This window comes from Enhydra lutris, unplaced genomic scaffold (genome assembly GCF_002288905.1).
Source record: "Enhydra lutris kenyoni isolate GAN:26980312 unplaced genomic scaffold, ASM228890v2 scaffoldscaffold62, whole genome shotgun sequence".
NCBI classification, from domain to species: domain Eukaryota; kingdom Metazoa; phylum Chordata; class Mammalia; order Carnivora; family Mustelidae; genus Enhydra; species Enhydra lutris.
Window position 1 is genome coordinate 14,731,978 of NW_019154146.1, and position 24,977 is coordinate 14,756,954.

Genomic DNA, 24,977 nt, shown 5'->3' on the forward strand with positions numbered 1-24,977 from the left:
TTGGTGTGCTGCCCAGGTTATCATGAATTTTCTCCCAAACCGGGGAAGCAGTGTGTGATGTCTACTCAGATGACAGCACAACAGTAGAGAGGATTTAAAAAAAAAAAAAAAAGAAGATGTGTCCAAAGTCACAGAGTTGATATTTGTCAGAACCAGAATTTGGACCAGCTTTGCCCACCTCCATGGCCAGCACTCTATCTCCTCTGCCACTTAACCTGTCATCAGTCACCTCGTCTGTGTCACAGGGCTGTGACTGAGTGAGATGCTGTAGTTGGAAGCTATTTGTAAGTGCCAAGAACCATGTTAAATGTGTTTTTGATTACTTTGACATTCTTACCAGAGAAGAAATCTTGTGGAAAATTAAGGTATTTTCGCTAAATCAGTGCTAGAATGGCTTGTTATTATTTGTGGAAATAATGATATAAATCTCTGAGGAGGTTTTTTTTTTTTTCATGTTTGAGATGTGTGTGGTAGCCTGGATGCATTCATTCAGGAAATATTTTGGCAAATATTCTTTAGGTGCTGTGTTACCAGGGTCGTAGTAGCATATTGAACAAAATAAATATTTTCTGTCATTGTAGAGCTTAAAATACTGAATAGCATTTTAAAATAATACTAGTCCACAGTGTTACTCTGACTTTAATTCCTTGGGTTCTGTCAAAATTTTTCTCATCTGGAATGGTCCTCTGGGGTACAAATGACCTTGGGTTGAGAAGCACCCTTGGCCTATGTTTTCATAGGCCATTGCTCTTTCTGAGTACTTTTGTATTTAGGACATTTCCTCTTGAGCACATTTTCTTAATTAAATACTGTTTCTTGAAAAAAAAAATGGAGGTAGATCATTTCAGTATTTAGCAAGATAATTAAGCTATTTTTCTAGAATTAACTTTTGCCTTTTACTCTCCAAAAGAGGTGAGGGAGTGGAGAGAGAATATTTTTCAGAGACACTTGGAAGTTATTAAATACTCAGTGCATTCTAGAATCAGCCAGGTATTAACTAATTAAATCAGTACATAGTTACTAATGAAATTGTGACGTCTCCTGGTTTCTAGAGAGAAGACAGGCTAATTTTGAAGGAAACAAAAGTTTGGATAGAACAATTTGAAAGAGATTTGACAAGGGCACAGATGATGGAATCAAATTTGCAAGATAAATATCAGGTAATTTATGAAAAAGATTTCAATTTCTTAAATTCCTTTTTATGAGTAATATTAACATATGTCATTTAATCCATGTCCAATCTTTCAAATGATACTAATGAGAAAAACCTTTAAAGAAATATTATGTGTTATCTTAAGTTTGCATGTAATTTAATAATTGTGTTTCTGTGTAAATAGGTAGTTTTAAAAAATTTAAGACATTCTATTATAATATGATTGCCATCGTAGAGATAATTAGCACCTCTGTCACATTGCTTAAGTATTTCTTTTTTGTGGTTGGGATAATTAAATTCTAGTCTTTTAGCAAGTTTGATGAATATAATACAATATTGTTATCTACATTCACTCTAGGACTTAATTACTACTCGTTGCAAGTTTGTACACTTAAATAACATCTTTCCTATCTCTCCACCACCCTTGGTAATCACCATTTTCTTTGTTTTTATGAGTTTGGTTTTTTTCACATGTAAGTGATATCACAAATTATTGTCTTTCTTTGTCTGCTTTATCTCACTTAGCATAATGTCCTCAAGGTCCATCTGTGTTGTTACAAATAGCAGGATGTCCTTCTTTCTCATGACATTTATAGATGGATCAATCGGTCTATCACATCTCCTATCATTCATCCATTAATGGGCACTCCGGTTCCTTCCATGGCTTGGCTATTGTGATTAATGCTGCAGTAAACAAGGGAGTGCAGGTGTCTCTTCAGTATCTTCTTTTCATTTCCTCTGGGTATATCCCGGGAGGTATAATTCATAGTTTTAAATTGTGTGCGTCCATCCTGTACTTAGAGTTCTGAGGGCTCATGACTTTTCTGGAACTCAGAGTCTTATAGATGACCCCAAATATAAACATCTAGTCATTGCTTTTCTACAGCTCATGATCTTATAGATGTCACATAACAAAAAATTCCACCAAAAAATGACTTCAGTGCAAACAGAAAACTACTATAGAATAAGCCGTGTTTAATAAGGTCTCGCAACATGACTGTTTGGGGTGGGCCCATTATGGGATCCGTTTCTGTTGCCACCTGCCTGGTTCAACACTGTTGCTCTCAAATTGAGGCCAGGGTTGTTGCTACTGTAGTTCCCCCAGTTTCCTTACACCACCATTACTTGGATTTTGGCTTTCAATTTTCACTTCTCAGACACAAAATCTTAGGTTTTCCCATGAAATTGTGATTTATTGCATGCAGCATTGATGTTTTCCTTCTATTTAAAATGGCATTGCATTGCAGCGGCCAAACTGTAATATATTCTAGTCTACATTATATTTTAATCGGTCTTGCTACATAAAAGCGGGTGGTGATATGAGACTCAGCATGGCAGATGAGAAAGGATTTAGCTGTTGACATTAATGTGTGGATTTTATGTAACAATATCTGTAAAGTGGCCCAAATTTAGATGGATGATGCCACCAATATTATATTTGTTGAACATGACAAAGCAATATGTACGTGCATACATAATTGCTTTGACACTCAGTGTAATCTTTTTTTCTCAAATATAATATTTTCTGGATGAGCTTCATGAAAAAAATGATTAAACCAGTAAATGGAGAATAGAAATACAAGAACAAATGTGACTATATTTATTAGACCATTGGTGAGTTTTAGTTTGGGCATAAATTATAAAAAAAATCAAGTCCAAATTATGAAATTACCTGCTATACAGATGTTTGTATAAAGGGAAAACAGAGGATTAGAAAAGTATGAAACAGAAACACTCCTTTCAGGTCAGGCCAAAGATGATCAGCTGTCTTTTAAAAAAAGATTTAGGGACCATCTGAAATCTGAATACAGGGAATATTTTCCTCATTGGTATGTTTCTTACATAATCAGCATTTTCTGTTTCCACTTATCAATCAATAGTTCATTATCCTGTTTTTTCATGTATAGAATTCTGTGGAACAAAATTGAAGATCGATTTTATGTTTTTGGTATTTTTAAATTACATTAAGTTAGAGGCAATGGAAGAAAATTTGTGGTAGAATATTTACTCACCGTCTCCCCCCAGTGTTCTTCTTGTGGACTTACATGTTTGTTTATTCAGAAATTCTTTCAAATGTGTTACCGGCTAGATTCTGTAGGGACATTCTCATGTTCTTTAACATAATTGCACGTTTTAATGACATTTTCAATTCATATTTGGACTTGGAGACTTATTTTAGGATGTGTTCATTTAATAGGAAATGTAGAACTTTAATTAAAGTCAGTACTTGTGAAGGTTAGTATCAGACATACGGTTAAGTCTACATATTACAGATTTATGTTTAACATGATGATAAAGGGAATGATACAATAATTAATATTTTAATGCCATAAAGTTAAATCAAAATATTATTATATAATTGAGGTCCCTTAAGTAAACCTCTTTACCCCGGCTTACTTAAACAAATTTAGTTATCTTTAAACCAGCATAATTTGGATATATATAATTTCTAACCTAAATTATTTGGTACTTAGTAGTAAAGCAACATTTTGATTCTTATCATAGGTTTATATTCCTATTTACTATGATTTCTTGATGTACATGGACTGGCACAGAGATTATTTAACTAGAAATGGGAAATGTTAGGTTTTAGTCCTGCCTCTGCTACTCGTTCTTCCCAAGTTACCTCTGGGCTTCCTGTGGTAATAAAAATAGAGTACGTCAGTGTTGTAGGGTTATGGAGAGAGCCTGAGGAATGATGTGTAGAGAGGAGTTAGCATGGGACCAAGCTCATCATTGGGCTTGGGGAACAGTAGCTGCTATCAGTATCATGACGATCATCATTATGTCAACAACGTATATTGAGTGTTTTCCCACTATAAAGGACTGTTATGTAGGAAATGTGGTTTCCAATGCATTTGCTGTTTTTGACTCATTTCCATGTTGTTGCTCTTTTTCCTCTTTTAGTCATTTAAGCACTTCAGAGTTCAATATGAATTAAAAAGGAAACAGATTGAACGTTTAATACAACCTGTACATAGAAACGGTAAACTGTCACTTGACCAAGCGTTGGTAAAACAATCCTGGGACAGAGTGTCCTCCAGGGTAAGTTCTCTCGAGATTAATTTCATGAAGGCTGACATAACAGTCAAGAACATTTTCCATCATGTTTTTCTACAGAGCAATATTTCATCTGGTCCTACAGCCTCTATCCAAGACAGGAAAGGCTTACCTATGGGAGTTTTCCTCTAAGTTAGTGGAAGTACTCGGCTTAACAACTCTTCTGCTTTGCCTGCCTTGTACATAGTTTCCCCCTTGAGTAGATGATGGATGGAAATCCTGAAAGACTCAATTCTGGGACATTTAGAAGAGATGACTCTCCCGAGAATGGAGCCTCGACAATTTCTCTAAAGTCTATAACCAGGTTTCACCAACAGTCGGTCATCCGCCTATATGCACAGTCATTTTTACAGCCTTTAATTTAAGCAAATCTTCTTATCCAGTCCTTCATGAACCTGAAGAAGAACTGCTCAATAACGTTCATGTTAATATTCTGCAAACTTAAAGGCCAAGATTTCGAAACCTCTGAAACTCCTATCACTAATCAGAATATTTGCCTTGAACTTACCCTGTTATCTTTTTATTTTATAATCTAATCCTTTTCCCACAAACTCTACCAGAGACTAGGTTAGTTCTAACTAAGCACCTCAACTTCTCCCACCTGACATTCCAATAAGTCAGGAAACACTGCTTAAGAATTGTATAAAGTGGTAGAAATTAAGAAATAGTTAGAAATTATACTATCATAGAAGCAATCCTGAATATTCTACTTCCTCCAGAGATGACCGGATGACCCTGACTTTTCTGGACCTGTCCTCATGTGGCAGATTTTAAAGGATACGCATCAGCTAGCGTATAATAGCTACATCCTTGAGCATTTCAGCAAACCCAGTCCCTTCCCTTTCAGTGAAAGCCAAATTGAAACTCAGCAGCGGTTCCATGCTCTTTCTCTAAGAAGAAAATTGTTTAAGCTCTCAATAATGTCCTTCCATGTCTCAGATGTATTTTAAGATTCCTCAAAACTTTCTCATAACTATGATTTTCTCCTCATTCTCAAAGTATCAAATTCAGAACACGGATATCGTCTTCTTTGATTTTTATGAAGTTAACCTGAAATTATTAACTCAAACCCTTAGGTGGGCCTTGGGAATTATTTGTGTGAGTTTTTAGGAATTGTCTTCTGTATTAAAGATAATTATGTGTTTCTCTTTTGTATTTCAGCTCTTTGATTGGCATATACAGCTTGATAAATCTCTCCCTGCACCTCTGGGCACCATAGGTGCTTGGTTATACAGAGCAGAGGTGGCCTTGAGAGAGGAAATTACCATTCAGCAGGTCCATGAGGAAACGGCCAACACAATACAACGAAAACGTGAGCAACACAAGGTAAAAATTCTGGTGGGGAAATCTTCTGGCACAGCAGTCCTAGTGTGATCTGGGGATGTGGCTCTTTAGACCTTCCATGGACACGGGTCTCTCAAGCATCGCTCATACCGTTTCAGAGATGCGGAACTTGCCTCACCCATGCTTGTGGCTGACAGTCCCTGTAGATTCATTTTCTGAGGTATTTTCCAGTAGCTCCGTGGTATTTGTTCAACTGTGGTTATCTTTGTTATTGCTATTGCTGTTGCTGTATGTTATTTTTTAAAAGATAAGCCCATAGGCCATACACATTTATAACATAATGTGGTTGGCCTTCGGCTGTAGACCTCATTCCTGTCTCCATTCTCAAAGAAAGGCAAGCCAAGTTGACAAGTTCTTAGGTCCTGTGCTGTAGTGGGGCAGGGGGTTGAAGGACAGTGGTGATTTAAGGAAGTGGTGGGATGAGGCCTTGATGACTTTTTAGTTATTTATAAATGTTTCAGCTTACTGCTAAGTCAGTGTGCTTAGTGTAAATTCTAACATCCTTCCTCTTTGTGTTCTGTCATAGTACAGACCTAACTTAAAAATGCTATTTTTCATCAACATCAAATTAAACTCAATCCTGCATTTTGTACAATTGAATTTGTGAACCACATTTACTGTGTCATGGTGGGAATTACTATATAGGTGGAAAACAGCCAAGCAGAGATGACCACATAGGGGCAATTTATAGCTCATTTATATTTTCTGCCAAAATATTAACATTTTTAACACTGCTTCAAGGGAATAGACTGTTATATATTCTAGACCAAACTGTAAAGCAAATTCATGACAGGTTTTGTCCCATGCCCCTCTCGGACCTTATTTTTGGAACCAGAAATGTAGAGGTACATTGGTGTCCTGCAGTTTCAACTCCTGGCCCTCTCAACTCGGTTCACTCAACCCAGACTCGGCCACCAAACAAGAGGGACACAGGAAGATTTTGTTCCTGCACAATTGGGGCCCTTCCTGTGTGGATTCTTGGCCTCTCTTCAGTACCTCCAGACACTTTAAGTTTTGCTGATTATCTCTTAGCCTTTCCCTTTCCTGCCACCATCAACACGCACAAAACACACAGAAAACTCCTTAGAATCCACTTCTCGGGTAAGAACACCATTTGGGATCTGTTCCATGGGTAGAGATACACACACGTAAAATCCAGGCCTGCTAGTTTGTACTGTCTGTGGAGAAGGAAGATAAGAGATCAAGTCCCAAGAGGTTTTCTGGGACTGAACCAGGGTTGAGGCTTCTTACAATCAGAAAAGCCTAGGCTGTGTCCATATTGAGGTTCCCAGGATATTAAAAATAGAGGGAAATTCTGAAACAGTGTTACACAAATGATACCACTTTAACAAATTACAATTCATCCTAAATACCATGTAATGCATCATGTATCAACTAAAATGATGTTTAACCAATATGAATATTTCACACAAAAGAAGTCACCTTAGGATTTAAAATCAAATGTAGAGTATGCTTCGATTATGGGTTAAATGTGTTAATTTAGCAAATATACACTAAGGGTCTACTGTGTGCTGGTATTATGCTCCAGAGGAACTGGGTGGGGGGGGGGGTGCCTCCAATCTAGAAGTTTGAGACACAGCATGTATTTGTTGTTTGCATAACTACGTAAGTCTGACTTGAATGCTCCACCTTCGAGAAAATGCCCAACGATATTAGCTGTGCTATTTACTAGGTGATAAGAGTCAGCAGAAATGTTAATTCGCCACGCACTCTGGGCTGCACAATCCCTGCTCAGGAGTGAGTTTTAAGTTGGATGCATACATGCTGCCAGTGTATCTCTCAGTGATTCTATGACTCCAGGCTCCTCACGACCCTTCTGGCTCCCTTGAGAGAGAAACCCTGTGCCAACCACCAGGTGTGCAGCGAGAACCATCCTTTTGCCAAAGTGCAGTAAACAACCATAAAAACAAGAAAAGAAATGGAGTAGAGAAAAGGGGAGTGGGAGGAATTGGAGGAGATGCTTATCTGAGACTAAAAATCAGAAGCTGGGGAATGTAGCAAAGAGACAACAGGAAGCAAGCAGAAGCAGGTAAGGATGAAGACTAGGTTCAGGGCAGAGCTCCAGAATGATCTTCTTACTGAGGGAGGGACTTGTACTAGGTCTGAACACAGGTCCTTAAAGTCGTAGAGTCATAAAACAATGTCATTGTCAGTTAGAACATCAATTCTCTCTCACTTAAAATATATTTATTAGGTGCCTATGGGGCGCCTGGGTGGCTTAGTGGGTTAAAGCCTCTGCCTTCGGCTCAGGTCATGATCTCGGGGTCCTGGGATCGAGCCCCGCATCGGGCTCTCTGCTCTGCGAGGAGCCTGCTTCCCTCTCTCTCTGCCTGCCTCTCTGCCTACTTGTGATCTCTCTCTGTCAAATAAATAAATAAAATCTTTAAAAAATATATATATATATTTATTAGGTGCCTAGAGTAAGATCAGCTTTGCTGATGTGGGAAATTTGAATCATTGTTGAAATAACTAAAATTCTAGGCCCCTTCAATAGTAGAAAAATCAGCCCATCAATTTGGTATTACTACTTTTTGCTGGTATATTGAGCTCATTTGGAAATGCAATATATACATCAAAAAGAGCACAATATAGGACGCATCAATACATAAGCAAGAAGGTTTTAGAATATTATCTTCCTATCGCAGTCTATAAGCAATGACGGCTTTGCCACGAAAACTTAGATATGCTATCAGGATCTAGAATTTTTGGTTTTCTGTATTATTCACATCTTTTAAATATATATATATATATGTATATATATATATATATATATACACCACAGGACAGTTGTTCATTGCTGAATACATAATAAATGTTGGAAAACTGGATTCAGCTAATTTTTAAAATATGTTTTTTGAAAAAAGGTCATTTTATAAATGGTTTTACCAAAGTTATTTTTTTAATAACTTGCATGTATATAGAGTCATATTATTCTGAAAAGCAAGATACACCTTTGCTAGCTTTTCTATTTTCCAGATGCCCTTAAGCTTAGTTATCTAAGAAGGTAAGAAATAGAGTTATAGCTAACTATGATTGAGCATTTAGCCACATTTCTGTCTTAAGTACTTAATTTTGCTAAGCACTTGACATGTAAGATATGAGACAGGTAGTATTATCCTTATTTTGCAAATGATTAATTGTTAGGCAGAGAGAGGTAAAGTGCCTTGCCCAAAGCCACATAGCTGATAATCGAGATTGTTTTATTTATTTATTTTAAAGCTTTTGTTAATTTGTTTATTTGTCAGAGAGAGAGAGAGAGAGAGAGAGAAAGCAGGGGGAATGGCAGGCAGAAGAGAAGTAGGCTCCCTGCTGAGCAGGGAAGCTGATGTGGGACTTGGTTCCTGTACCTGGACAGGACTCTGGGATCATGACCTGAGCCAAAGGCAGATACTTAACCGACTGAGCCACCTCGACATCCCTAATCCAGATTCTTTTAAACACTAAACTTAAACCGTGTCCACAAAGCTATCACATAATACATGTAGAGCAATTAAAATTCCTAATTTTTAGTAGTAGTATTGCTTTGGACAAGGCTTTCAGTTGTAAGGAATCATAAAAATAGCCATCAGACTCTACCACCTACTACCCATCCCTACTGTAGTCATCAGCCCTACCTAGATCACTTCTCCTCTTGTTTTGAAGATTTTATTTCTTGCATCACTATGCATGCCATAATTCTTAATAACTTCAGTAACCCACAGATGATCCTACCAATAACCTGGCCTTTTAGTTTCTTGGTCTCTTGTCTTCCAGGGATCCCATCCTACACCCTATTCTAGCCCTTCAAGATATAGGCATAGTCCGAAGCTTGTCATCACCAGTAACTGAAACCACCCCCCCGACACACAAGCTCTTTTTCAAGCACCTATCTCACTGTCTAACCAACTTTGCCCCAACTCTAAATTGCATGGACTCTATGCCCTATAATCCATGATTTTTACTGCCTCTCCCCCTCTTCATGTCATCCTTTCCCTTGGTCTTCTACTTAAATTCAGTGCTGAATCAGTAAAGGTCATCACTTATATACACACTAGTTGTCTTGACCAAGTTTCCTTTGTCTCGTGGGCCTGGTTAAAACACAACCCTGGTTATAGCCCACTCACTGCCTAGTGCCCCCCCACACCATATGTAGCTGCGTGTGGCTGCAGAGAAACACACCCCCAGGCACGATGACTAACCCAGCTGGGTCCCTAATGCTGCCTGGCACTCCAGAGGCATTTCCCGACTCCATCGCCTCTTTATTTTGGGGACAACTGTTCCACCTTTCCTCTTCAAATCTCCCACACCTCCTCCCATATCCTTACTGTCTGCTGGTGACACTGCTTCCTATTTCTCTGAGAAAATAGAAGCAATCAAAAAAGAATTTCCGCAGGCTCCCACGACCACATCAACCCACCTACGTGCATCTGTGCCCGAATACTCAGTCTTCACTTCTGTTACTAGGGATGAACCATCTGTGCTCCAAACTGAGACCAGCCCCTCCACATGTGTATGAGCTCCCATCCTCCCTGCTTTCCTCCAGTAAACAATTCCTGCAGTTCTTGCCTTTTTTAAAATTTTTTCCCTCTCTCTGATGGATTTTTTTTTCCCACCCACATAAAGTATATGCTGTTAATCCTCTTATCTTAAAGATTCCTTTAAAAAGAATCAACAAAATTTTAAAAATAGAACCTGTCTTTCTTAACCCTCCCTTCCCCTCTGGTTACTGTACATTCTCCCTCCTCCTTTTTTCAATGAGGCTCTTTGAAAGAATTACCTGTGCTCATTTAGGTTTCAGAATTCTCTTCTCCAGTTCTTTTGAGAACCCATTCCAGTCGAGCTTTCTCTTGCCTGCTGCTCAGGCCAGGTTCATGAGAGTCATCCTTCTTCCTCATTCAGTGCTCAATTCTCAGTTCTCATCCTACCTCACCTATCAAAAGCATTTCACATAGTTATTTCCTTATCCTTGAACCACTTTTTTTTTTTTTTCAGATTTTATTTATTTATTTGACAGAGAGAGAGATCACAAGTAGGCAGAGAGGCAGAGAGGGAGGCGGGGAAGCAGGCTCCCTGCTGAGCAGAGAGCCCCTTGTGGGACTCAATCCCAGGACCCTGGGATCAATACCTGAGCTGAAGGCAGAGGCTTAACCCACTGAGCCACCCAGGCGCCCCAACTTGAACCACTTTCTTCATTTGGTTTCCTCATTTTCTTTCTACCCTTCTGGCTATGCTTCTAATGTTTCGTGGTCTTTCCACAAATATTTACTGCATATTCTCTATCTGCAGAGTTATGTTCTCGGCATTTGTGATGCACCCGAAGAAAAACAGAAAAATTCCTACACTCATGTAATTTCCCTTCTAATGGGAGGAGGTGGATAAGAAATACTAAACGTAACTAAGTAATAAATAAATTATGTATTAGGTTAGAAAGTCAAAGGACAAAGAGTATTAAGGGTATTGCAGTTTTAACTAAGGTTGTCACTGAAACCTTGCTGAAAAGATGTTATCAAACAGGCAAGCACATTCCCATCTGAACCCCTTTGCCCTTGCCATTGTTCTGGAATGTTCTCTGTCCTCAGCCTGAAACATTCTCGCATTGATTAATCTCAGTACATTCTTCCTCATTTCCTTTGGGCCTTTACTGAAAAGTCAACTCTTAGCATTTTTTCATCCACCCCTTTGAAACTACCACTCCTTTCCCCTCTTCCCTGCTTGATTATTCTCTTTGGCATTTATCTGCATTCTCAACCACTATTTTAATTATGTATCTCATTTACTGCTTGATTTCCTATACTCTAGTATCAACTCCATAAGGGCAAGAATTATTGTTTGTTTTTTTTCCTGTTGTATTCTCAGCCCCTAAAAATGATGAGAAATATTCAGAATTTTAAGTGCGTCAGTAATACAGATTCATACTTACTGGGAAATTGTCCATTTGACTAAGTTTTCAAAATCATTGGCATAAAATTGTTCAAAATATTCTTTGGTAATCTTTTCCATGTAGTTAAGCCCCTATTTTCTCCTCAATATTGTTTCTTTGCACTTCCTTACTTTCCTTAATTGTGCTTTTGGCACTGTTGATTTTCCCTGTCATAACTGTCTTTTCCCATCTACTTTCTTACAGAAGAATGATGGTATCACTCTGTCTGTTATGTGAGAATAGAGACTGGGTTAGTAATGGAGGGTAGAAGCCAGGGAGCCAGTCTCAATAATCCATGTAGGATGGCTTGAGCCAGATTGTAGTTGTAGAGATGGTGAGAAATGGTCAGATTCTGAATATTGTTAAGGCAGAGCAATTTTTGGCATTGGATACTGATTATGAAAAAAAAGGAGAGTCATATGAGACACTATTTTTTTCAACTGAGCATTTGGAGGAATGGGGTCTCCATTAGTTGAGATGGAGAGACAGTAAAGCAGGTTTGGGGAAGGTCAGGAGTTCAGCCTGGGGCACAGTATATATGTGGCATATATGTATATTATATTATATTATAATTATATTATATATAAATATATATGCCATATATATATATATGGTACAGGATATGTGGCATAGATAATAAGAGATAAGAGACAGGAGCTCAGGACACAGGTGTAGGATGGGGATAAATATTCAGACTCATTGCTATATAGAAGGATGTCAGAAGCTCTGACACTAAAGAAATTAAGGAAGTATACACAGAGAAAAAAACCTGTCAAGAACTGAGCCCTGAAGGGAATCTACCATCAAGAGATCAAAGAGTAGAAGATGAACCAGCAGAAGAGTATGAGAAAGAGTACTCAATGAGGTGGAAGGGAATCCAGCTCCTGTGCTCTTTTAGAAGCTATGTGAAGCGGTGCCTCATGGGTGGGGCATTACCCTCATGGGTAACATGGCCACAGCAGTGCTTTTAAAATACAAGTCAGTTCATTTCAGCCCTCTCAAAACTTCCCACTGGCTCCCACCTGTTCAAAATAAGCATTCCCAAAGTCTTACAAAAGCCCATAAGGCCCACGGATCTGCATCCATCTCCCCTAGCTTTCCCTCCTCTCTCCGCCCCCTGCTACCCCAATTGTTCCTTTGCTTCATCTCAGTTGCTGAGAGAGGGGCTTTGGTAGCTCCCACAGCCACGTGGTGTTGTCAGTCTCCCTATAGTTCTATCAGTTTTTACTCTATGTATTTTGAGGCTTACTAGACATGTTCAAGTTCAGAATCAAGATAGCCACTAGTAAATTAAAAGGCTTATCCTTAAACGATTAATTACATATAATGATTTTATTCTCAAATCTATTTTGCCCGATATTGTTACACTCCTACCAGTTTCCTTTTGTTAGTATTTAAGGGTTCTGGCTCATTAGAACTCTGAGTTTCATTGTTTTCGCCTTCTCCAAGTTCCAAGACCCAAACTCCTACAGCAGTGGGTATAGATATTTGCCTCAAACAGTCAGCTTTTTCCATTTATTTTTGCTCACAGGTCTATGATCCAGTTTTGGGGTCATATTTTAATGGGAGTTGGAGACCTAAAAGATTTTTCTTACTTCCTTTGAGCCCACCAATGAGTGAAAGTCGCATGCTGTGCTCAGCAACTAGCTGATTTTTAGTGCGATGGCCAGTGGCATCACACCAGCTATAGTTCCTTTATCATATTTTTGAAAACATTTTTGTTTGTTCTGATATCTTGTCAAGATTCTTTTTTTTTTTTTTAAAGATTTTATTTACTTATTTGACAGGCAGAGATCACAAGTCGGTAGAGAGGCAGGAAGCAGGCTCCCTGCCGAGCAGAGAGCCTGATGCGGGGCTCGATCCCAGGACCCCAGGATCATGACCTGAGCTGAAGGCAGAGGCTTTAACCCACTGAACCACCCAGGCACCCCTCTTGTCAAGATTCTTTCCATTAGCTAGATACTGACTATAGTAAGAAAAGCTGTTTAGAAAACAACTGGGCATAGGAGTGTTCCAATAGAGTCCCAGAACCCTGCTCATATATTAACATGTAGTCATATATAATACATCAGAGCTATGTGGGGGTAATGGCTCTAAATTTGCTCTGCACTCACTTGTAGGAGTCTCAGCCAAGATCATAAGCCACAGAAGTATGTCTAAATGTTATAAAGGAGGCAAGGAGTGACTAAAATACTCCCAGTCATTAGCTGTTTTAGGTTGGTCTTCTGTCCCCTGTGATCAGCTCCTGCACACAGTGGTCTCCCTCTGGGCATGAGTGACTTGTGAATATCTGTACAGTTACCCATGTAGATCAATAGGTGATCATAGCAAATATACCAGGATAGAAATACTATGGCCCTAGATTTTTCTACAGTGTAAAAAGTAATGCCCTCAAGTTAAAAGGCGCAAACACATATGTCTTTACGTGAGCAAGCACATATAACCTTAACATTTTTAAATTATTATTTTCAGTTAGTCAACCTATAGTATAACCTTAACATTTTAATTTATATATGGGAGCCTTCATTTTTTCCCCCTTCCATCAGTGTTTCTCTTAAGGCTTTAGGATGTTTTTTTGCTTCTCTTTTCTCCAATTAATCCACTAAATCTCAATGTGAGCTAAACACTGTTAATCTTAATGGATCATTCCGGTGGTCTAATGGGTCTTACTTTTCAGTGAGTGACAAGCTATTGGGTATTTATTCTCATATTGAGAAATAAACTAAACTGTAGAGAATATGGCATGAACCACGTTTCATCTTTGCTTCTGGGTGAGAAGTTGGCTAGGAACCGTGACATACCTGTAAGTCTTTAAATACAACTAAGTCTACCGACAGTGAAAAACTCAGAAAACAAATCTAGATAAGTTATTAAAATTTGTGTGGTTCTATATAGCGTACAAAGAATATTTGTAAAGATCACATTTGATCTTTCCACTCTGATATCTATGGGACATTCCCTGTGTTTGTTTGAAATCTTCTAAACCATAAGAGTATTTTCATGATATTGTGATATTATTGACTTAAATGGTGAACAAGTAGCACTGTATAGTAGTCCACATGCATTCAAAATAAAATAACAGGAGAGTAATATATATGTGTGAATGTGTGTGTATTACCATTAAAGGGTTAAGCCAGTTGCCTTTAGTTTACAGCTTCTAAAAACCAGTATATTCAAAATCAAGGAAGAAGGAAAATCCTAACAAATCTTTGTTTATAGCAGTAACTACATTTTCCTTTGGACCATGTGCCTTTAAAATGTCTGAATGCATTGCCGTGCAAGTGTCATGTGTGTTTAAAAGATGCCATAATTATTAGATACAGCTCTAGCGCAGGCCTTCTAGACCAGCACCAGGGCTCCTGGACCAGGTAAAAACCTACAAGAGGCACCAAGCCGCATATGGATGTTGATGCACGATCGGATTGTTGAGTACATTGACTCATCGGCACAGGCTGAAAATTATGCTTCTTAGCCTCCTGTGAACATGTTTTCTCATTTTTTTTTTATTTTTTTAAATTGTATCTAGGATCTGCTTCAAAACACAGATGCTCACAAAAGAGCATTCCATGATATCTACCAGACCAGGTCTGTTAACGGGATCCCAGTGCCGCCTGATCAGTTAGAGGACATGGCCGAGAGGTAAGAGGACGGCTGATTATAAATGAAGTGTCTTTTTAAAAATGCTTGGTGGGTGTTTTTTCCATTTCTTTTCTTTTCAATGAATTGATTTTTTTTCTTTACAGAGATGCTTTCATTCGGTACATAAAAATCGAGTTCCCATAACATATGCTAAGAATGCCAATGTTCTAATGTATTATTGTTTGAAAAGAGTAGACCTGAATATACCCACAGCCTGGAAATCACAGAAATGGTTTCTTCAGAGACTGTATTTTTATTCAGTACTGTGAGGAACATTATGTAATATTACAAAAACAGCTTATAAAAGAAACAGATGAGAGTTGCCTTGGCAGGGGAAAGAACTAAATTAAATACTTCACTCAGTCATGATTTGCCTTTAAATCCAGAGCTAGAAAAGGAGTCAGATCTCCTGATACTGATTGATCAGCCAGAGTTTAGAAGACCTTGTACCTGCTATTATATTTAGCACTGACGTGTAACGTGTAACAGGTTAAGTAAGCACCGTTCTGTTACTATTAGTTACATTCTGTAAATTCTCGGTGTTTTATTTCTAGGTTTCATTTTGTTTCCTCCACATCAGAGCTGCACTTAATGAAAATGGAATTTCTAGAATTAAAGTACCGTCTGCTCTCACTGCTGGTTCTTGCAGAGTCAAAGCTGAAATCTTGGATCATCAAGTATGGGAGGAGAGAGTCAGTGGAGCTGCTTCTGCAAAACTACATCGTAAGTCTCCCTGGTGCTTTGAAAAAGAAATCAGAGGACACATGGGTTTAGCATTTCGTACCTACCAGTTTATTTGACGCTATTATTTTTATCTTGAGTTTAAAGGTACGAGGGTGTTAAATGGGCTTGATATAAGTTAGCTCTTTGCAATAATCTGAAATATTCACCTATGTCCTTTGGAAAAATAGAAAGATTTTGCTGTATTAACCATACTAAACCCTTGTGACTGGCTTTATTGCTTAAAAAAAAAAAAAAAAGTTTTTACATTGCATACCCATGACTTTGATTGTGAGCTCACCATTGAAACTGAGATAAAAATACTTATGTCATGTCTCTAAAAAACATTCTCTGTTATTCATATGGGAACTATAATATGTATGTCTCCGAGTTTCATTGTTTCTCGTGTGCATGCAGGAAAAGTAAAATTCTTGTCTCTGAGTCTCTGTACCAATTTAATTTTTATGGATCATCATATATTTTGGGCTATCAGTATGAATAATTCCATATCTACATAGAATAGTAGCCCTCCGTTATGAAGATATTAGGTTGTTCTCTAACTAGCAATTTCTATTTACATGTAATTAGAGAATTATTTATTAAAGGTAGATTATTTCTGTTAAACAACCCTCCCACAAATTTATTAGCAATACAAACTTGCTTTCAAAGTTATTGTGCGTAAGTCATCTCAGTCCTGTACTACTCCATTTGTGTTTAATCACATATTCTAAATGAGAAATTAGTAAATTTAAAATCAAAGCCCATTTCTAATATGATTAGTCAGAGCAGCTCTGTAACTGGTATGACTGAATGTTTGTTGAAACCATATCATTATTGAAGTATTCTAGAATCAGAATATATTTTGCTACATTTTAATTAGATTTTTAAAGTGATGAATGAACAAGATGCATTTGGGAAAAGATACATTTACAGTAGAATCTTTCTTTAGGGTTACTACAATTGTCTTGGAAATATGTGTCAAAAAATGTGAAATCTGTTATGATGTGTTCCCTTATTCTGAATTATTTTGGAAAATAATGAAAAATCTTATTTTTTAAGTTTGAGCAATTACTTTAGTCTTTTAAGCATTAAGCACAGATAAGCATTTGTATTTTTGGGTTTAGTCATGTCAATGGTACACAATGAGCTCAGCAGGTAATTATGCAGGATCCATCTTTGTTCTCCCTATTTAAGGACAATCAGATTGAATGCCTAATGGGAGTGTTCCACCAGGTTAATGTTCTAATAAAAGGTTGTTAGTAATTCTCTTTGAACTTCTCAAATAAAAGATATGTAAGTAGAGAGTTATATATTAATGATTAAAAGAAGTAATGTTAATTAAAAAAAAAACCTAGTTCTGCTTTCTTCATAAAGTAAAGAGAAGTTCACTAAGCTGCTGGTTTTAAACTGCTTCATAACTTTTAACTACTGGTAAACTTGCCAATTTCACAACAAATGTAGCACATCTGAATGAACATTTCTTAATATTTTTATTCCATGGTGAAAAACACCTATTTATTGCTAACCCTTCTTTTCTATGAAGGGCCTTACAGTATTTTTTGCTTAATAGTTTTAGTAAATTGGGCTATTGAGTGATCCCCATGAACTCATTGTTTTCCATGTGTCACCTTGTATGCTAGTGACAACCCTAGGGGATGGGCATTTCCATGTAGTTTCACTGAGAAAAATGGAGCCTTTCAGTGCTCAACCCACATGTTCCAGGTGGCACAGTTGATAAGAAGTAGACTCTTGGTAAGAAGTTGGTTAAGAAGAAGACTCAAATCCTGACTCTTCAGGATTTGAAGTCACATCATTCCAAACCAAAAGTTTCAGCACTGAACCTGACTAACAAAATGGGCTGGGAAAGTTTTATTGTTGTTGTTGTTGTTGTTTAACTTAAAAGACCAAATAATTAAAACAATCTCCTGTAGCTTGGTGAATTAAGGAATGCAGCTCACGTAAATGTTAGTTACATTTAATGTTAGTTCATATTCAACAGTATTTTACACTTACATACTATAGCTTGATAGTGACAGTGACGGAAATAATAATTTCTTTTTTTTTTAAGTTTTATTTATTTATTTATTTGACAGAGAGAAAGATCACAAGTAGGCAGAGAGGCAGGCGGGGGTGGGGTGAAGCAGGCTCCCCGCTGAGCAGAGAACCCAGTGCGAGGCTTGATCCCAGGACCCTGAGATCATGACCTGAGCCGAAGGCAGAGGCTCTAACCCACTGAGCCACCCAGGTGCCCCCAGAAATAATAATTTCTGTTTAGGCATGATATTGGGGCAGAGTGGGGTGAAGTCGGGGAGATATTACCGGGGAGTCTGGCCACTAGTCACATGGAAATGTGTTGAATGAATCAACTACTTACAACCCATGTGACTTCATAAATAACTTAATTTCTAGGAGACTTAGTCTTTCCCAAATTTTTAGTAATAATGGTGATGATGATGACGATGATGATGGTGATAGGATTATAGGGACTTTTGTAGGGAAGAAAGATGGACACATATTACTTTCCTTTTATCTCACACCCCCTATAGCTTCTCTCATCCCTTTGGAATTTGTGAGAAAATAATTTTCTTTAGGATGGACTATTTCAAAGAGTGAAGACTTCCAAATAAAATAATAAAGTCAGGTTCTTAAATCTAATCCTTTTCTTAGTTTCTAAAAAAATTTATTGTAATGAGCCATATGCTGTTCTATATCATCTATTAACCAAAATAATATGCAGGATGTAAAAGTTCCATAATTATCTTTTCCTTAGTTTGAATTCTCAATTCAATCTTATTCATATGCAAAAAACCCACCATGTTTTAAAGGGTTAGAGAATCAGAAAATGTGCTTCCTACTTACCTCTGTACTAGGTGCTCAAGTGTGCAGCTGCCGTGTGCTTAAGAAACTCTTGGAAAATACTCCACAAATGCTTGCTAATTAAACCTGGACCACATGCTATTCATAAGAGATTACATACTATAATATAAATCGGAGATCATCGGTTTGGTTTTTGCTGTCATACTTGTTCTTGACATGACCATGCTTGTTAACACATGCTCCAGTTTTACTATGGAAGAAATAGGATAATTCATTCTTTTCCATAGAAGGAGAGCTCTTGGAATTGTGGCCTGTGTGAATGCCACATAAGTAATGTGAACACTTATTTTATTATTTGTGATTATTTTATTAATGTTAAGTAGGCAAGTCTGATAAAACCTCTTCTCAAAGATGATCTTTTAAATCTTAAATTACCTGGCTTAGCTCTGTTCAAGTGAAATCAATGAATGAAATTTATGTATCTCTATATTTATCTTGTGAGAGAAGTTTGGTTATCTTCCACTAATACTTTGGATTTAGCGGGATAAAGAGATATCTTCTTTTTCTTGAAGTGCCATCAGCTTTAACGTGGCTTATTTGTTGAACTTGATAGCCAAATGTAAGCCTTATTTTTATTTTATTTTTTTAATAATTATATAGTTCTTTGTTTTTAAGATTTTATTTATTTGAGAAAGAGAGAAAGAAATGGCAGGAGCAGGGGGGAGGGGCAAAAGAAGAGGGAGAAGCAGACTCCCTGCTGAGCAGGGAGCCCTAAGCAGGCTCTGTCCCAGGACTCTGCGATCATGATCTGAGCTGAAGGCAGACACTTAACCGACTGAGCCACGCAAGTGCCCTGTAAGCCTTATTTTTAAAGGAATAAATTAATCCTATTATTATTTTAAATATACATTTGCATTTTCTTTTGCACCCTTCTGAGAGACTGTCTAGTTAGCTCATGGTAAAAAGGAGATTTAGCAGTCCTCCTGCTAAAATGATATTAATATGCAAAATAATTCATGCTATGAAATGGGTTTACTCTGTGTTCAGAAAGAAAAAAGTATCAAAATAAATGAAACAGTTAAAAGGTAAAATAACAAATAAGGTATATTCCTTCAAAAATTAATTGCCTTGTCTTTCTAATAGAAAGGCTCAAAAATACTTTAATGAGTCCCTATAACATTTATAATATTCTTTAAAAATATCCTGTTTTTCCCCTTGGAAATGAAACTGGAAATCAACTTTTCTCTTGTTCATTTGTAATTAATTTGTAAACAATTCAAGCAAAAGCATATTTAATGAAGTTTTTCTGTCCAATACAGCCACTATTTCCTATTCCTCGCACACTTAGAACAATTGTTTTCTCATTAGCTTCTTGAAATTTCTTCCAAAAATAAACAGAGAATATTTTTTAAACATTGCCAAATATAGTTATCTCTTCAATTGTCTTCAATGTCTTGCACATTAGGTGTAACTTTCCTTTTTTGATCAAATTATGATATATTCATTTGTTTTAATTATTCCAAAATTAAATTGCCGTAAATTACTCTTTCCCTAGTTGGGGAACAAGGAGGTTAAGGGAGTTGAACATGAGGCTGAATAATCACTTAACCAATTAATTGCTTTACTTACCAAAGTAATACAGCCTGTTAAAATATTGCAATAAGTGTTCCTCATGGAACCCTTCATTCCAGGTAACTCGCAGCTTTTCCTGGTCACTATATTCCTGAAAAGTAACTTATATATAGGTAAAGTGCTCTATAAACATAAAATGCTATGAAATATATTATGCATGGAATGTTTTTAAGTGTTATCTTGAAATATAAAAATTTATCAGTAAAATTGAGGGAAGTCTATGACATTATGAAGTTTTATATCTGCACTCAAATATTTTACATCTCCATATTAAAAGTATTCATGAACATATCACACTGGACTTCAGCTGGTTTTTAAAAGCAAATTAGCTTTTTATAATAGAGCATTTTATAATAGAGACACTTATCAAGTATTTTACTGGGTTCAAATCATAGGAACTAGTTGTACTATTAAAATGTTGATAACTATATTTGCATTTTTTTTTTTTTTTACTACAACAGGACTAATCTTCAAAACAGGGGTTATTTCATATTTCCTAGAGTTAACAATAAAATTTACCTAAGGATTTCTTGTGTGTTCTAAATTGTATAGTGCCCATTTGCTGATGGTGGCTCTGTTACATATGTAAATTACATACAGCTATAGACATGGCTTATCTGTAATTTTTACACTTGTGGATGGGCTATGTGATTATTTAAAATTTTTCGACTTGTAAACATTTTTTGTACTTTTTATTTTAAAGGAAGTGTGCACTGTGCCATTTATTTATAATCAAAGTTCCTCAGAGCCATCATTCACCAGAATTAATGTTCAAAGAGCAACAAAATCCCACAGCTCAAACACAGTTGGACAAGAAAATGTTCTTCCAAATTTAGTGCTTTCTAAATGTTAGCCCCAGGTTGTCTGGAGAGACTTCAGTCTCTTCTAAAAACAAACCCTTGTGTGGAGAAATAGAATACTTTCTCAATAGTGCTGAGTTAGAATTAAAAGTGTGGAATCAATTTATAGTCTCAGAATAACCAGGTTATTTTATAGCAGTTGAATTAATTTGCTGTTTTTTTTTTTTTTTACAAGCGTGAGGTTGGCAAATTTGGGCAAAATACCCTTATTCCTCTCTTGAAGAAATGGACTTTGGTATTTCTTCTGGTGCCTAGGATTTGCCATCTTCTAACCACTCCCCCTTTCTAGTCTTTTATAGAAAATACCAAGTTCTTTGAACAGTATGAAGTGACATACCAGATCTTGAAACAGACAGCAGAGATGTACGTCCAAGCTGACGGGTCAGGTAAAACACATGATAGAACTGGCTGAACTGTTGAATGCAGTATAATTTAGAACCTACAGGTTTCTGTGATCAGATTTTTTTTTTCCCTGCTGAATCTTTCTGTGACCATGCCATGGGCCCGGAGAGCACATATTGGCTTCAGTCCCCTTGACTTTGTGCAACACCTGTCTGACCCATATAATCGTACTGTGTGTGTGTGTGCATTTCTCTGTGTGTAATCTTCTGAGAAGAGGCAGAAAAAAAAAAAAAAAGAAAGAAAAAACAAAGCATTCATTTTCTAAATTGCTATTTTCTAAACTATTTTCAATTATGAGGATTAGATAAAAAAGAGGTAACTTGAATATTATCAAGTGAATGAAAAGTTAGTGTGAAGACACACGTTGTAAAATATGTTTGCTTCATTTTGTAAATATGTCTGTCATGTTTGTCAAAAATGAATTACTGCTTTTGTGACCAATACTATATATGTGACCATGTATTTGAGTGCATATAAAATGTGAAAAAATACATGTCATTCATTGCATTCCCAATTATCAAAAATTTTAAATGTATTATCACTTTTAACCTTTATAAATGCCTGTGAATATGGTATAACATATTCCCAGCATTAGCTGAAAGAAATTGTAACATTTCATTCTTTAACTTTATAAACTAAAGAAGAATTATAATTGCACACTAGTGTATAGCCCATAGGGAAAAAAAAAAACTTGGTGGATTTGAAATATAAAGTAAGGGTTATAATTTGTTGTATCTGTCTTAGTGGAAGAAGCCGAGAATGTGATGAAATTCATGAACGAAACCACGGCCCAGTGGCGGAACCTTTCAGTAGAAGTCAGGAGCGTGCGGAGCATGCTGGAGGAAGTAATTGCTAACTGGGATCGATATGGCAACACAGTGGCCAGTCTTCAGGCCTGGCTAGAGGATGCAGAGAAAATGCTAAATCAGTCAGAGCATGCCAAAAAGGTAAGATTGCTTCTTACCAAAGGAAAGGAATACACCCAAACTTAACAATGAGACAGCAGAGTTCTCTAGGGACTGTTACATATTCGCAAATGTGACTCAAGATTCTTGACTTTGCCTGCTCTCAGGTTGATAAATTATTTTAGGCCAAGAAATACTCTGCTTTATAGAAGTTCCATTAAAACAGTTCCCACTCTGATCAGTTCAGTGTTTTGCTTTTGCATTCAGAAAAGCGGGAACCTATGGAGGGACAGCCAAACCCCCAGGAAGCCCAGGGGGTAACAGAGGTCAGTATACTTACCATTAGGTCTGTACGTGAAGGGTGCTGACCTCTGTAGATTTCCTCATTTTAGAGAGGACAACATAATATTGATTCTGTGTAATGACACACACCAGCTGGACGTCTGGGTCATCAGATTTTTTTTTCCTCTTTGGATATTCTTTTTTTGGATTTTATCAGCCCTCAGACAAGGGTTCAGAGTGGCCAGAGTGGGCAGGAGTGATATTTTTTGTTCAATTACAGGTGTATGTGTGGGTTTAAGAGGTACCATTTTACTTCAATGTCACTTACATTAAAATCTTGTATAAAATGGATTGATTTCTGTATATGTACTTCTTAATGGGAACTGATATTTTCTCATGAAAGATTAATTTATATGTAAAAGATATTAAAATACCAGGCTTCCATTAAAAAGTATAGTAAATACATTAGAATTAGTGCTTGCTATCCAAGATTGGTTCTTCTATTATTGTGTTATGCAAGTAGATGCATAATTTTTAAATGTTTAGCACTCTTTATTTCACATAGATTAAATATTCTTGTGTAGTTGAGGTTGATAAGAACTGTATGCCCATACAGATTTTGGCTTTTCTGATTAGACTGGCAGTACCCTAGTAGATGTCATATGTGTTAATTTCATCCAAGCGATTATAACCACCAGAAACAGAAGTGTTCTCTTCTATTTATGTGGGAAGTCCTCCCACATATGGCTTATAAAATAGATTTTGAATTATCTTTGGTATCCTTGGTTTTTACTGTGGTGTGTGTGTATATGTATGCACAAGCACATATATATTAACTTGAAATCAGCAGAAAACTACTTCATTGCCAAGTGAGTAACCTTAAACAAATAAGAAACGATATTACTGCATTAAGTCTTCTTTGGCCCAGATTTTTAATTTTTAAAAAATTTTCTTCAATGATTTATATCCATGATTGTTAATTATCTTCATGTACTATATTCAGATTTTAAAACCAAAAATAATAGGTCAAAGTTTGTTTATAAATTTTAAACAAAACTATACATTACTGTAAAATACCATACCTTTTATATGACCCTGGCTCTGGTATTTACCAGCCCGAAGACTATGTACAAGTCCTTTACACTTACAGAAATTCAGTTTTTTCATCTGTAAAATAGGAACAACAGAAAATGTCTATCATGTTTTGTTTTGTCTTTAGCAAAAGTTATGGCAAAAAATAAAATTTTTTCTTGTAATAAGACACAGCGTTTTTAGTTCCTATTTTTGAACCTCTTTATTGAAAATTGCATTTGGAAAAAGAGCTAACATTTACCTTAAAATTTGTGCAAATTTAGAACAAAGATACTTCTCATAGTTTGGTTACTTCCATATCCTTTATTAATTTTTGGTCTGTGGTTTACAATAGTGTGCATTGTTTATTTTATAGGATTTTTTCCGAAATTTGCCTCACTGGATACAGCAGCATGCTGCCATGAATGATGCGGGCAATTTCCTAATTGAAACATGCGATGAGATGGTTTCCCGTGATCTTAAACAGCAGTTACTATTGCTGAATGGGAGATGGAGGGAGTTGTTCATGGAAGTCAAGCAAGTACGTCTTTCAGTCTCTATATGCTCAGAACATGCACATGTTATAAATGTGGAGGTGAACAGTCTGTTTAGAGACTGTTTTATTGTTGTAGCATGGGCTTATTTAGGCAGATTATAGATGTGTTTAGAACCTTTATGTTTATTTTGGGCCCTTTATTCTTTCCCATTTATAATAGAGGAACATTACAGAAATGTATGGTTTATTGAAGGATTCTCTTGACAATATGGAGCCTACAGACATGGAACGACTCATGTTTGAAATCATAATTCTTTGCTTCTATGCTAGTTCCTTTTTTCTTTTCACAGCAATTGGACTTACTTCAAGTGTATCTAAAATAAGAGTCAGAAATTAGCATCTTTCTTAACGTATAACAATTCCAGAGAGTATGTGGATGTGAAGGTTACAGGCTCCCAGAGGTTTGACTTAATGATTTTTCATGTTGTGCTCCTCCCTTTTCTTAACAGTATGCTCGGGCTGATGAAATGGACAGAATGAAGAAGGAGTACACAGACTGTGTGACCGCCCTGTCTGATTTTGCAACTGAAGCCCTTAAGAAAATGTCTGAACCCTTAGAAGTCTCTTTTCTTAATGTCAAGTTATTAATTCAAGACTTGGAGGTGAGGGGGGGTTT

At 36.7% G+C, this 24,977-nt stretch overlaps 1 protein-coding gene across 1 annotated transcript in view; it reads left to right on the top strand.

The window, feature by feature from the left end:
- LOC111158654 (nesprin-1-like) overlaps positions 1-24,977 on the top strand; it is a 229,526-nt gene that overhangs the window by 127,795 nt on the left and 76,754 nt on the right. Inside the window, exons 9-17 of the mRNA XM_022520845.1 lie at positions 1,053-1,160; positions 4,061-4,198; positions 5,375-5,539; positions 15,004-15,116; positions 15,671-15,839; positions 21,435-21,531; positions 22,292-22,494; positions 24,182-24,346; positions 24,811-24,963. Coding sequence (XP_022376553.1) covers positions 1,053-1,160; positions 4,061-4,198; positions 5,375-5,539; positions 15,004-15,116; positions 15,671-15,839; positions 21,435-21,531; positions 22,292-22,494; positions 24,182-24,346; positions 24,811-24,963 — 1,311 coding nt within the window. The remainder of the gene's footprint in view (positions 1-1,052; positions 1,161-4,060; positions 4,199-5,374; positions 5,540-15,003; positions 15,117-15,670; positions 15,840-21,434; positions 21,532-22,291; positions 22,495-24,181; positions 24,347-24,810; positions 24,964-24,977) is intronic.